This window comes from Pristiophorus japonicus, chromosome X (genome assembly GCF_044704955.1).
Source record: "Pristiophorus japonicus isolate sPriJap1 chromosome X, sPriJap1.hap1, whole genome shotgun sequence".
Taxonomy (NCBI): Eukaryota; Metazoa; Chordata; class Chondrichthyes; family Pristiophoridae; genus Pristiophorus; species Pristiophorus japonicus.
The window spans coordinates 23,951,435-23,964,774 of record NC_092010.1 but is presented as its reverse complement, the minus strand read 5'-3'; the positions used below and the strand labels follow the sequence as shown (position 1 = coordinate 23,964,774).

The window sequence follows — 13,340 nt, the reverse complement described above, 5'->3', positions numbered from 1 at the left end:
CGCAGACCTCTGGTGCTATTACACAGGAAGCCCAGTTTGTGCGCAGACCTCTGGTGCTATTACACAGGAAGCCCAGTTTGTGCGCAGACCTCTGGTGCTATTACACAGGAAGCCCAGTTTGTGCGCAGACCGCTGGTGCTATTACACAGGAAGCCCAGTTTGTGCGCAGACCTCTGGTGCTATTACACAGGAAGCCCAGTTTGTGCGCAGACCGCTGGTGCTATTACACAGGAAGCCCAGTTTGTGCGCAGACCTCTGGTGCTATTACACAGGAAGCCCAGTTTGTGCGCAGACCGCTGGTGCTATTACACAGGAAGCCCAGTTTGTGCGCAGACCGCTGGTGCTATTACACAGGAAGCCCAGTTTGTGCGCAGACCTCTGGTGCTATTACACAGGAAGCCCAGTTTGTGCGCAGACCGCTGGTGCTATTACACAGGAAGCCCAGTTTGTGCGCAGACCGCTGGTGCTATTACACAGGAAGCCCAGTTTGTGCAGACCGCTGGTGCTATTACACAGGAGGCCCAGTTTGTGCGCAGACCGCTGGTGCTATTACACAGGAAGCCCAGTTTGTGCGCAGACCGCTGGTGCTATTACACAGGAAGCCCAGTTTGTGCGCAGACCTCTGGTGCTATTACACAGGAAGCCCAGTTTGTGCAGACCTCTGATGCTATTACACAGGAAGCCCAGTTTGTGCACAGACTTCTACTGCTTTTGCGCAGGAAACCCAATTTCTTATGCGCAGACCTCTGGTGCTGGGAGTATCCCTCGTAGGTGCTGCAGGGCTGGGGCAATCCCCCAAAAAAAACCTTCAGAATTCACAATTGCTGCTTTGAGAGTCTCTATTCGCGGGTCTTCCCAGATGCCAGGGAAAAGTCCCATACAAGGCAGTGATGGTCAGTTCTCATACCAGCCCACGCTAACAGGAAGGGGAGGGTGCAGAGGGAACCCGATAGCCAGCAGATTTTGGCAGCACTAGAAAGAGTCGTTGACGCAGGCCTCTTGGCCGCTGTCCGGCCCTTGGAAATCCTCCAACTGTAAATCGAGAACAAAGCTTAAAATCGTGGTGAAAAGCACAAGATTGCATCTGGTTTCTCTGGTGTCTTTGACTTATCAGACAATAGAAGCATAGCCCCGATGAGCTGGAGGCAGGAGCATGCTTAACCTCGGAGGGATCAAAGTCAACAAGGGTTTGGCCATGAGAGTATGTCACGAGGCAGTGATCAACGAAGTGTCAGAAACCTCCCACCACTTTGACGAATCGGACCTTCCCTTACTGCATCGGCGCAGGCCAGAGAGAAGTTCGCCACCCCCCCCCTCCACACACAGCAACCCTTTCAGTCAGGTTGTTTCCTCTAAAAATGAGGAACGAAACTGTGACGCATGTCAAAACAGCATTTAAGGGAGGAATTTACTGGAGGTTGGAGGGCAAATATGATTGTGTTCGGGGAAAAGAAAAAAAGTTTTTGATGCAGGGACACGCAAATCATTTCCCACAACATATTTATTGCACAATAGATCGGTGCATTTTTTTAAAAAATGTCAGAGGACTCCCAACTTCAGCCTCGTTCAAAGCCAATTCAACTCCACAAATGAACAAAGGGCACAACGAGCAGGTTCAGTATCGTGCTGTAATACAGACAGAGACACATGGGTTACAGCACTGATCACACGATCGGATTAAGAAAGAGCCACACTATGAAAGGAGTGTGCGCCCCCCATCTCATCCTTTGGCAGCTCGCCTGGAGGCAAGAGTGCGCACAGAGTTTTATGTCTGCATCGAGACTTTTACAGAATCACAGAATGGTTACACAGCACAGAAGGAGGCCATTCAGCCCGTGCCGGCTCTCTGCAAGAGCACCTCAGCCAGTCTCACTCCCCCACCCTTTCCTCCCAGCCCTGCAATTTTTATTTTCCTTCAGGTACTCATCCAACTCCCTTTTGAAAGCCACGATCGAGTCTGCCTCCACCACCCTCGGGCCGTGCATTCCAGATCCTGACCAGAAAAGCTTTTCCTCATGTCGCCTTTGGTTCTTCTGCCAATCACCTTAAATCTGTGTCCTCTGGTTCTCAACCCTTCCGCCAATGGGAACAGCTTCTTTTATGTAGACCCCTCATGCTTTTGAGCACCTCCATCAAATCGCCTCTCAACCTGCTCCGCTCCGAGAACCCCCCCCATACGGGCGACTTGGCAGAAAAGTACCGCAATCCCTCACTAGCTATAAAACTGCTGGAACTCTGATGAGGCAGCAGCCAGTATATTGCAAGCACAAAATTGTAAGATTCACTGCCCCTTCACACATCTCCACGATCTTCCGGCACAACTGATACTCGCCAGCACCAGTTTAAAAAAAAATGGATTCCTTTTTGATAAGGAAATGTCTTTTAAAAGTCTGGTCTCCGGGTGCTGTTATACTGCCACTTTTTGTTGCCGTGTCGCCCAGTGGCTTCCACATCACAGCAACACAGAACAGGCGACAGTATAACTCGGGTCCTGACCCACTTGGCAGTCTGGCACTGCTGGAGCACAGCCGCGTGCAGTATCAAATCAGTTTGCTCAGGGGCTGGCTGACCACCTGAAGAAAAGTCTTGCATTTATATAGCGCCTTTCGTCACCTCAGGACGCCCCAACCAATAAAAGTACTTGCGAAGTGTAGTCAATTTGCGGCAGCCAATTTGCACACAGCAAGCTCCCACAAACAGCAATGTGATAATGACCAGATCATCTGCTGTTAGTGATGTTGGTTTGAGGGATAAATATTGGCCCAGGACACCAGGGAAGACTCCCCTTCGAAATAGTGCCATGGGATCTTTTACATTCACTTAAGGGGACAGACGGGATCTCAGCTTAACGGCTTATGCGAAAGACGGCACCTCCGACAGTTCAGCGCTCCCTCAGCACTGCACTGGGAGTGTCAGACTCATTTATGCTCTCAGGTCCCCGGAATGGGACTTGAACCCACAACCATCGAACTCCGAGGCAAGTGCACTACCCGCTGGACAACAGACACAAGAGCTTGCAGAGGCGTTTGGCGGTGTCCTTAACACAGAGGGCACAGAACTGTCGACATCAAACACCCCACATTGCTTCTTGCGCCCAGGTACAAAGCGCATCCACCAGACAGAAGCCTCAAACCCAGGTGCAGATAGCTCCATCACAGGCAGACCCCAACACAGACAGAGACAGAGACAGAGACAGAGACAGAGACAGAGAGACAGGAGCAGGAGTAGGCCATACAGCCCCTCGAGCCTGCTCCGCCATTTAATACGATCATGGCTGATCCGATAATGGATTCAGGTCCACTTCCCCACCCACTCCCCATATTGAGCCATAGAAAGCAGGAAGATCCTAGGCTTTTGATCTAGGCTGAAGTGGCTGATCTCATCTCGGGTGGCTGGGGGCAGAAAAGGCGGCCGGCAGGGGGCGGGGGGTAAATGGCACTGCAACCAGCCTCAGAGAAAGAAATGCTCACTCTTAAAATGTCTGAACTGCTGGGCAGACAATACAGTGCATGTAGAAAGAAAAAAAAAAAAGAAAGGATCAGTCACAAAAAACTGAGGTTGGCCAAGGCCACAGGCTCCAGTGGTCGCGACACACCCACGTGACCGGCAGCTCCCAGAGTAAACAGAACAATTGTGGCGTCCCACTAATTTGTGGGAGGCGAGGTGACTCAGCAGCTTTTGTCCCCACCCCCGTCCCGGAGGGCACCGATTCTTCCCGAGGGAAGTAGTTCCACAGTCGCCAGCAATCCGTCACCACACCCTCCTCTGCGAGCAGCAGCGCTGAACCCGCTCGCCCACACGCGTCACGAGATCGCCAGGCTGACGCACACAGCGCCGCACTGTCGGAGGGGCCGGCTTTCAGATGCAACGTTAAACCCCGAGGCCCCGTCTGCCCTTCTCAGCTGGACACCAAAAGGTCCCACGGCACGACGTGAAAGAATAGCAAGGGAGTTCTGCCCGCTGTCCTGGCCCAAGATTTAGCCCCTCAAATGATCACCAATTAAAATAAAATGATCTGGTCATTATCACACTGCTGTTTGTTGGATCTTGCTGTGCGCACATTGGCTGACACGCTTCCTACATTACAAGGGTCGCTACACTGCAAAAAGAATTTCATTGGGTGTAAAGACATCTTAAAAAGGCGCTTATATAAATGAAAGTGTTTCTTTCTGTTAGTGGGGTGGAGTTGCAATACTAGCACACAAGTCACCCATTTTAAGCAGGTTAAAACCTTCATTAAAATGGCAGCTAGCAGAAATGCAATCGTGCAGCACAATTTCAAACAGGACGAGTGGGAAGGCAGGCCAATTTTCCCCCTCATGAATCCTGGGGGGGGGCAAAAGGGCACCGAGCCCAATTGCAGCACCTCAATTAAGATCAGTCAGCTGGGATCGCCAGCTCCGACTGGTTTAGTGCCTTTCCCAACATGCCACAGAAATTGGGCAATAACCACTGAGGACTCGAGAGCTCACTTTACTATTACGTACATCTGGCTCGGTAGCATTTAATTTACTGGGTTGGAATTAATCATTCCACTTCCCCCACCCATTGGCCAACCAACTGATGACACACCGTCTGGCCATCAGTTTCACAGGGGGAGAAAATGCAAAGGAAGGAGTAAGAATGAGGCACAACAAAATTACTATCGATTGGTAATTTTACAACCGTGAGCAGCATTCTCTCTCATTCCACCCCTTGCCAAAAAAAAATCAAAAAAAAAGGGACTAGAAAATGAAAAGGCATGTTCTACACAAACAGCCTGATTTCCCCCAGAGTACCTGTGACTAGCCACACCCTGGTAGAAACAGGAGGCAACCATTCCACATTTTAATGAGATCATGGCTGATCGATCTCTCATCTCCATTGAGCAGCCTTGGTTCCAGATCCCTTAATACCCTTGCCTAACCAAAAAAATCAATCTCCACTTCGAAATGTTCAATCGACCCCCAGCCTCAACAGCTTTTTGGAGGGGGGGTGTGGGGGGAAAAGAGAGAGTTCCAGATTCCCACTGCCCTGAGGGGAAGTGCTTCTTGGTAGCACCCCTGAATGGGCTGGCTCTAATTTTAAGGTTATGGACTCCCCCACCAGAGGAAATGGTTTCTCTCTCAGTATTTATAGACACAACAAATTATATTTTGTGGGGGGGGGGGGGGGGGGGGTGAATATTAATCTTTAAAGACAGTCAAGTTAATAGTGCAACACTATAGTGATTCATTCACTTCCAATATCAATTGGATGGCATTCTGCAAAGCTGTGTCACCATACAATAGTTATTGTACGCCCAACAAAAGCAGCATTAGTAATTACATTTAGCTCGTTACACAAATTTCATGTTTCTGTGACACCCCCAGTCAGCTAGCTACACCAAGTGGAAATGAAGCACTTGGTCACTTGCAAGGAATTTAACATTCTCGGTGAGCAAAGCAGATGCCTGAATTTCTCAAGTCCGGCAATGGTTGAGCACCATCGTGTCGAGCTGGATTTACACCCACTAGCCTCAATTCAGCCAGCTCCCACTAAGAGTTATGCTGATAGAATGGGGAGGGGAGGAAAAATAAATAAATCACGGTCCAAGTCAGTGCCTTCACTTCTCTTACTTTGCACATGGTCATCAATGACAACATGCAGATTCGGGAAGGTCTTATTTTTAGACCCCCGCCCCACCCCCCCCCCCCCACATCCTCTCCAGTTCCCGCTCCTCCGTTTAAGGCCCTTCCTAAAACCAACGTCTTCAACCAAACTTTTATAGTCACATCCTCCATCTCCTCCAGCTCGGCATACTTTGACAAAAACTAAATTTATTATGCATCTGCGAAATGTCTTGGGGATCAGCTCCTGCGTTGAAGGCACTATATAAAAGTTGTGGTTGCAATACATTACGGGGTTATAAAATTGCACTTAAGGCAATAAACGGCGTTGCTGTGGGATACGTATTCTTTAATCGCACACTCAAAATGCTCACTGCAACCAAGGTTTGGAAGGACAAAGTCGGCTAATGTTTTTCCACCGTTCAAATGGAAACCTCCCCCCCCAACCCATCCACACACACGAGTGGCTGCAAAGTGTGTGAACACTGCAACTAGTTACCGAGTTGAGAGAGGAAGCAAAGAAACAAAGTGTGTGTGGATGGTTCTCACACCTCCCACCAGTCACAGAGCAGCACCCTGCCCGACTGTAAATGGACATAGCGGTTCACATTTGCTACATTTAAAAAACCTTCTGCCCCACTCCCCAAACTATTGCTGAGCCTCCAACTTAGGATTAGAAAAAAAAAAAGAGCTTACATTTATTTAGCACCTTTCACATCCTCAGGACGTCCCAAGGTGCTTGACAGCCAATGAAGTAGTTTCAAAGTGCAGTCACTTGTTTTGAATGTGGCAGCAAAAAGTGCACACAGCAAGATCCCACAAACAGCAATGAGATAAATGACCAGATTAGACATTTCAGGGAACCAATCCATGCCAGCCTCCAGAGTGCAGTGAAAACCAGCCAACTAGACTGGTCTCCCTCTCCAACAGGCTTCCCAGGATGCATGGGAGGGGTGGGAGGGATTTAATTTAAATAACTAGCAAAAGAAAATGTACTTTTTAAAAAAAAAACAGAAAAATGCTAGAAATACACAGCAGGTCTGGCAACACCTGGAGAGAAAAGAGGCTGGGTTAATGTTTAGGCAGAGCCAAAGGATTTCACTCAAAACAGTGGCATTTCTTTACACATATGGACTGTGTGTATTTTGAGAATTATCGGCTTCAGATTTTCATCTCACCCCAATTTATTTGCGTTCAATTCTCTTGTGGGAGTTTGAAACCACCACCTTCAACAGATCAGAATATAAAGCAATGAACGCCATAGGTCCAACAGCACATGGGAGCCAGCATTCCATACATGCAAATTATGGGGATAGGAAGGGTGCAAAACAATGCCCCGTTATAAGTGCCTTCTGATAAGGGCGGGGGGGGGGGGGGGGGGGGGGGAAGGGGGTTGCTACCAGATGCACACAATAAGAACTCAAATTTGGAGAGCAAGTAGGGTGGCCAAATCTGGCTGGACATAACCAGGGTAGGTGCAGGACCTCCCACCTTCAACTGCCCCACCAGCTCAAACAGCCTCTTCCCCCCCCACCCCGTCAATTTATATTGCAACTAATAAATTCAAGTGTTCAAATAAATAGCAGGGGGGGGGGGGGGGGGGGGTGAACTTAATCTTAAATTCCTGGAGAGTTGGCAACCCCAGGGGCAAGGCCCAGCAGTCACAGACGTCCACTTGTAACACTTAGCGCCCCAAAGAGAGCACCAATAAAATGTCAACATGGGCCTGCCGGGGACTGGAAAAGGGCACCTAGGAGTTAAACAAGCAGGTTAAAATGGAGTGTGGTGACTGCATCCAGCTAGAAGCACCACACTATTTTTTTTTAAATTGAAAAGGAGGATTTCATTTTTTTTTTTTTTTAAATATAAATACCAAGCAGCGATTTATCTGAACTATTAAACGATAACCTCGCTGCACATGGATTGCTGGATGAAGCCCACATTAGCTCAGCTAACCACCCTCATCAATAAATCCAACTGACAATCTAATGCAGTCGTTCCCAAAACCCAATCGGCTGTATCAAAAACACACACGCGCACGCACACGAAGAAATAGCAACAGGAGAAGGCCATTCAGCCCCTTGAGCCTGCTCCACCATTCAATGAGATCATGGCTGATCTGGCCTCAACACCACTTTCCTGCTTGCTCCCCATAAGCATTGACTTCCTGCTTTCCTCTCCGCCCATCTCAGGGTCTCCCTCTCCCATGTCTGCATCCATCCTACTCTTAGTCACTGGTTTGTCTCTCCCCTACCCCCGGACAGGTATGTTGTCGGGCTCTCTCCTCCAACCCCACCCCCTGGTTAGCTCTCCAACCTCCGCTGGTCTCCACCCGCTCCCATGCTTACTTGCTCCTTTTTTCCCCCGGCTCACCATCTCGCTTGTGTTTCTTTTCTCCACCTCCTAATCCGCTCAAGTTTCGATTCCTTGTCGCGGGCCTCTCCCTATTCTGCTCCATCCCATCTCCTTCGCCGCTTCACTCTCTAAAACCCTTCCTTCATCCTTCCGATGCTCACATGGCCCGCTGATTTCCCCTTCCTTTGCTCTCGCCATTTACTTTCTCCTCCCCCCCCCCCCACCGACCTCCGCTGCACCACTTTGCGCTGTTCCGAGTAATACGGAATAGGATTGTGGGGCCATTGCAACTGGCACAGCCAAAACTGGCATCGTGGAAAACCGTGGGGGGCACAGAGGGAAGAGAACAAAGCCAGCCAGCACTGCTATTCGTGATTGCTATCCAACGACCCCACAGTGCAGGAAGCCACTGCAGTGCCTCCCATGGCTAAATAGCCTGGGGTTTCTATCCAGGCACACACTTGAAGCATTGGGCGAGGTACCAGAGGGTTCCCAGCATTGGCTCTGGAGAGCCCGCACAGACTCGATGGACCAAATGGCTTCCCTCCTGTGCTGTACTATCTTACGATGCCAACTGTACCCCAACAGGAGGGGGCAGAAGGGGAAAAGAGAGCAGTACCAGTATCCCTTCAGGTTGGAAGCAAACCCCTCCCACCTCACCACAAATAAAATAGCTAGCTGGCGAAAAGAGTTTATTCAAAGCAGCTTCTGCACAGCTACACTCCACAAGTCAGACACACAAGACCACCAACACATCTTGGCAACTGTGCAAATGTTGTTGGTGAGTTTCCATTCTTGCTGCTACATTTCTGGTGTGACAATTCTACATTTAGCCCTTTTTAAAAGGTGTAACCAATGGTTTATATATAGAAGTGAACTCGAGAGGGGGGGGGGGGAAGGGGTGGGCAGGGAAGAGAAATAATTTCATCCGATCAGTTTGTTTTAAAAAAAAGTATTTACAGGATTGCAGCATCGCACTACCATTCAGACACTGACCGAGGAGAAAAGGCCATTAGTGGCAAAAAAAAACAGACACAGGTTCCGTTACTTAAATCACTGGCCTAGTCCCACAGGAGGGTACTAAAGCAGAAATGAGTTAATCTTTCTGTTGCATGCATTTCTGCAAAGCCCAATTGGACAGAAGTGTTCAGCAGGCATCAAATGACAAGCATTGCATCAGCTTACTGAAAAGACAAGAGAAATAAAAACGCAAAAACAACCCCACACCTACTTCCTGAAACAGCCCATGGTAACCTCCTCTCCGATGAACCCCCGGTGGGCAACCATTGTGAAATATTATAGGGGCATTTAAAAATCCTTTGCTTGGAACAAGTTTAGAAAAATGAGCAATGGAGGAAAATAAGGCTATGTACTGGGTGGGGCAGTTGGAAGTAGGAGGAGATCATGTGATGAAACCTCCAAAGTTGGCAACCAGAGCATCATTGCCGGGGGGGGGGGGGGGGGGGGGGGGGGGGGGGAAGAGAGAGCAGGAGAGCACAAAAGAAAAAGGGAAGAGTTTAAAAAAAAGAGTAACCAATGTAAAGAAAAAAATGTATGGTTAAGCTCGCGGCAAAAATGTGTCTGCCCATTTCCCACAATGCAGAGCAGCCCATGGAGTTGGGGGAAAGCATCATCCCACATAGAACAAATAAAGGACCCTCGACATCCCTAAAACAGGGAAGTGTGCAAATAACCTTTTCCAACAAAGGCAGCTCAGGTAAGGCGTTGGCCCCTCGAGCTTTGTTGTTGCTAGTACGGGCATTAAAAATAATGGCAAGCCGCAATGGGCAGATACACCTGGACGGTCTGTGGCTGCACTGAAGTGGAACCATAGGGCGGAGAAGGAAAAGTGGGGTGCAATGTGCGACAGGCCTACATTCTGTGGGATTATCCGACGCAAGGTTATAACACTACAACTAGAAAGCTCACCCTGGAGACTTTCTGGGTGGCAATAGGCTTCCACGTGATGAGTTTGATGCAACCTTTTCCCTTCAAATCATAAACCTCGCCCCGATGCCACGCTATCTCCAAACACAAGTCGTCGCAAGACAAAACCACCTCGCCGCAACGTGAAAAAAAGGTCAACAGCCTCGGGCAACGGCAATCAACACTGGCTGTGCACACCACAGATCGAAGCATCACCATTCACGTATTTGAATACACGGCACAGTGAAGCTTTGTTAGTGAACAGTTAATGGAAAATTAGGGGTCACCTTCGAGCACGAGGACAGAGACGTTTGCGTGAAAAGGAAAAAAAAAAAAAGAGGCATCAATGAATTCAGTTCCAAGGGCACCACTTGACACGTTGTTTAAAACAATCGGGTCCTGGGAAGGCAACGGACACACTACATAGCGGGCAAGACGTCAGCAGAGAAATGAGGACATCCTTCATCACAAGGATGTCAGAGGGGCTTGGCCTTCAAGAATTGTCTGAACTTCCATGAACAAACTTCTGTGCACACAGGATCTCACCCTGATGTTCTGACTGGTTCAAGCCAACATACCATTACCCCAATGGCTGTAGGTGTAAATGCCTTGCCCAATGTAATCATCTCTCTCTCGAACCCATTATAGAAATCCAACATGGCAGAGACATTGTGTAAGTGGCCCCTCGTCCCCATTTCTCCAAGACCATCCCACCCCTGCTCACGATGACAACAGCATCCATTTCAGGACTTTCAAAGGCCTTCCAGTTAGCAGTCATGACACATCAGTGATCAATAGAACACCTCCCCCACTTTCCATCCCATCCCTCATGCTGGGGTATGGCCCATGATCTCATCCCAGACAGTGAGCACCAGTTTTATTGGAGGGAGGGGAGAGAGAGAGAGAGAGAGAGAGAGAGAGAGAGAGAGAGAGAGAAGGGGGGGGGGGGGGGGGGGGGGAAAGAGAGAAAAGAAAAACCACCATTGCCTGGGGACAGAGAGACAATGAATGGCCTGACCTGAACAGAAATTCTGGACCCAACCAGTGTGACACTAAAAAGTAACCTCCAGTAACGCAATGGAGCACTTTTTCCCCCCAAAGCCACAAGACGACAATCTCACTTCGACTTATCGGATTGAAAAGACACACGACCAACCCCTCAAAATTTCCAGAAGCGTCCAGTTTATGCACAGGGAGAAACAAAATGCTTCTCAGAATGGTCAAGTTGACACCGCACATTTCACCAGCAGGAGACGAAACGAGCAACATGAAAATAAATAGGAACGGCATGGACGGAATGGAGAAAGAGTGATACCACTCCATGACCCCCAACACTATGTTAAACATTTATTCGCACCTGGCTTGGAGGCAATTCTGTGTCGCAAATTCACGTCAACTGAAGTGGAGCTGACCCCATCCAATACCCACTTGCATTTGCCTGCGGGAATTTTCAGCTTGCGAGGAAAAAAAAACCTGACATTCCTGTTTGTAAACAATGCAGGCGTGTCGCAGGACACAGAAAATAAATGATATTGCTATGCGACACAAACAAATAATTTACAATCCAGCAAACCTTCAACACCATCCCGCTCACAAAAACATCCTATTGCCCCCACAGGAAATCCTATTACCCCCTCGGCCCTCAAAATACTATTCCCTTACACAGTCCCATTTTATCACAAAATCCTATTTCCCAACCCTCAGACAAAAACAAACAAAATCCGATGCCCCCCACCCCACACAAATAATATTTCTCTCCCACACAAAACAATCCAATTCTTGCTCACAACAAAAAACTGTCCTTTTTTAAAATCCCAAAACAATCCTATTTTCTCACACAGTTTCCACTTACAAAACAATCCTATTTTCTCTCTCGCTCTCTCTCACACAGCTTCCACTCTCAATCCTATTTTTCCTCGCACACAGCATTATTTCCCACCCAGAGCTAGGGCTGAATATCAAACATGACTAAACACAGGTTCAGCCCTCGACCGATCGACCATCCCCAGCACAGTCGGACCGGGTGATTTCCACCCCCCCACCCTCCCAAAAAAAACACAAATCTTTGTCCACGTAGCTGTTCCCTTGGTAAAGTGGAGTTGCTAGTTTCAATGTTGACACAGACACAGCGTTTTGTTGGGGCGGGGGAAGAGAAGAAGCGAATGATGCAGCAAAGTACAGCACGAATAATCTCAATTGACTGTAGCGGTAAAGACTTTGTAAAAAAAAAAGAGAGCCTAAGAAATGTTTTAAGTGAGTGGGCGCAATACTCGATTTAAAACCAAAAAAAACGCAGTTAAAATACATTAGTTTTTTAAAAAAAGCTTTCTCGACGGATTCCAGACGAACATTTGCCAAATTTCTCTTTTGCAAAAAAAGTCGATACACAAAAAAGCCACCCCCCCGGCAAAATATGTTTTTTTAAACACTTAACCCTTCGCCATTTCTGCTCATTTCTCCAAAACCGAGGAAATTAACGCGGCGAAAGTAACAAGAAACTGACACTCACCCAAAACAATAAGTTAAATATGAACATCAAGTACTTGACGCATTTCATTCCTCCTTCTAGAGCCATGTTTCACTTGGGTCGAATCTCTGCTAGCGGATTAAAAACAGATAGTTAAAAACAGCTTTAATATGTCAAAAGGAGGTCCGGGGAAAAAAGCCAGCACCACAGCTTAAAGACGTGGCTGGAAAAAGAGGAAAGAAATTCAACCCCAGCCATGTTTCTCTACAATCTGGCACAACAAGCAGTCTGAACATTTACCATTCAATCTTAAATTCACGAGAAAGCAGACCACACCAAGGTAACACTTCACAAGTAAACAGAACTGAAAGTCCAAAATGCCTACCTCAAACCCACAACACTTTGTTACAGAAAGACTTATCAGACTGAAGCGCCTATGCGACTCAAACACCTTTTTTCCAATCCCCTGATCTGACGTCAGGCCACTGCGATTACAACTTAAAGGGACAGTACCTTCACACACACAGACAAATAAATACAAACCCACGCCACTACGCCACCCCGGGAGCAGAGGCACAGAAGAACCGCGAGGGACCGATCCCCTTCCAAACTCCTCGACCTGTGCTGTCAGGGGAGGCTAGAGCAACGCAAAGGGCACTTTAACTTTGAAAGAAGGTGGGTGAAAGAGGGTCTTTGCAGAAGTGTGCAGGTGTTAAGTGACACGGATAAGGTGAAACATAGAAACATAGAAAATAGGTGCAGGAGTCGGCCATTCGGCCCTTCGAGCCTGCACCGCCATTCAATGAGTTCATGGCTGAACATGCAGCTTCAGTACCCCATTCCTGCTTTCTCGCCATACCCCTTGATCCCCCTAGTAGTAAGGACGACATCTAACTCCTTTTTGAATATATTTAGTGAATTGGCCTCAACAACTTTCTGTGGTAGAGAATTCCACAGGTTCACCACTCTCTGGGTGAAGAAGTTTCTCCTCATCTCGGTCCTAA

At 48.2% G+C, this 13,340-nt stretch overlaps 1 protein-coding gene across 3 annotated transcripts in view; it reads right to left on the bottom strand.

Annotated features, from left to right (window-relative positions):
• cd63 (CD63 molecule) overlaps positions 1-12,803 on the bottom strand; it is a 54,315-nt gene extending 41,512 nt beyond the window's left edge. The window contains exons 1-2 of one of the 3 annotated variants that reach the window (XM_070869463.1): positions 12,722-12,803; positions 12,379-12,467 (exon numbers count right to left, since the gene is read on the bottom strand). In XM_070869463.1, the coding sequence (XP_070725564.1) occupies positions 12,379-12,444 (66 nt within the window). In that variant the 5' untranslated portion in view covers positions 12,445-12,467; positions 12,722-12,803. Of the gene's footprint in view, positions 1-12,378; positions 12,468-12,636; positions 12,660-12,721 lie in introns of those variants that run through there. The other 2 variants (XM_070869462.1, XM_070869465.1) reach the window with 2 other exon arrangements.
• Between the last annotated feature and the right edge of the window lie 537 nt (positions 12,804-13,340).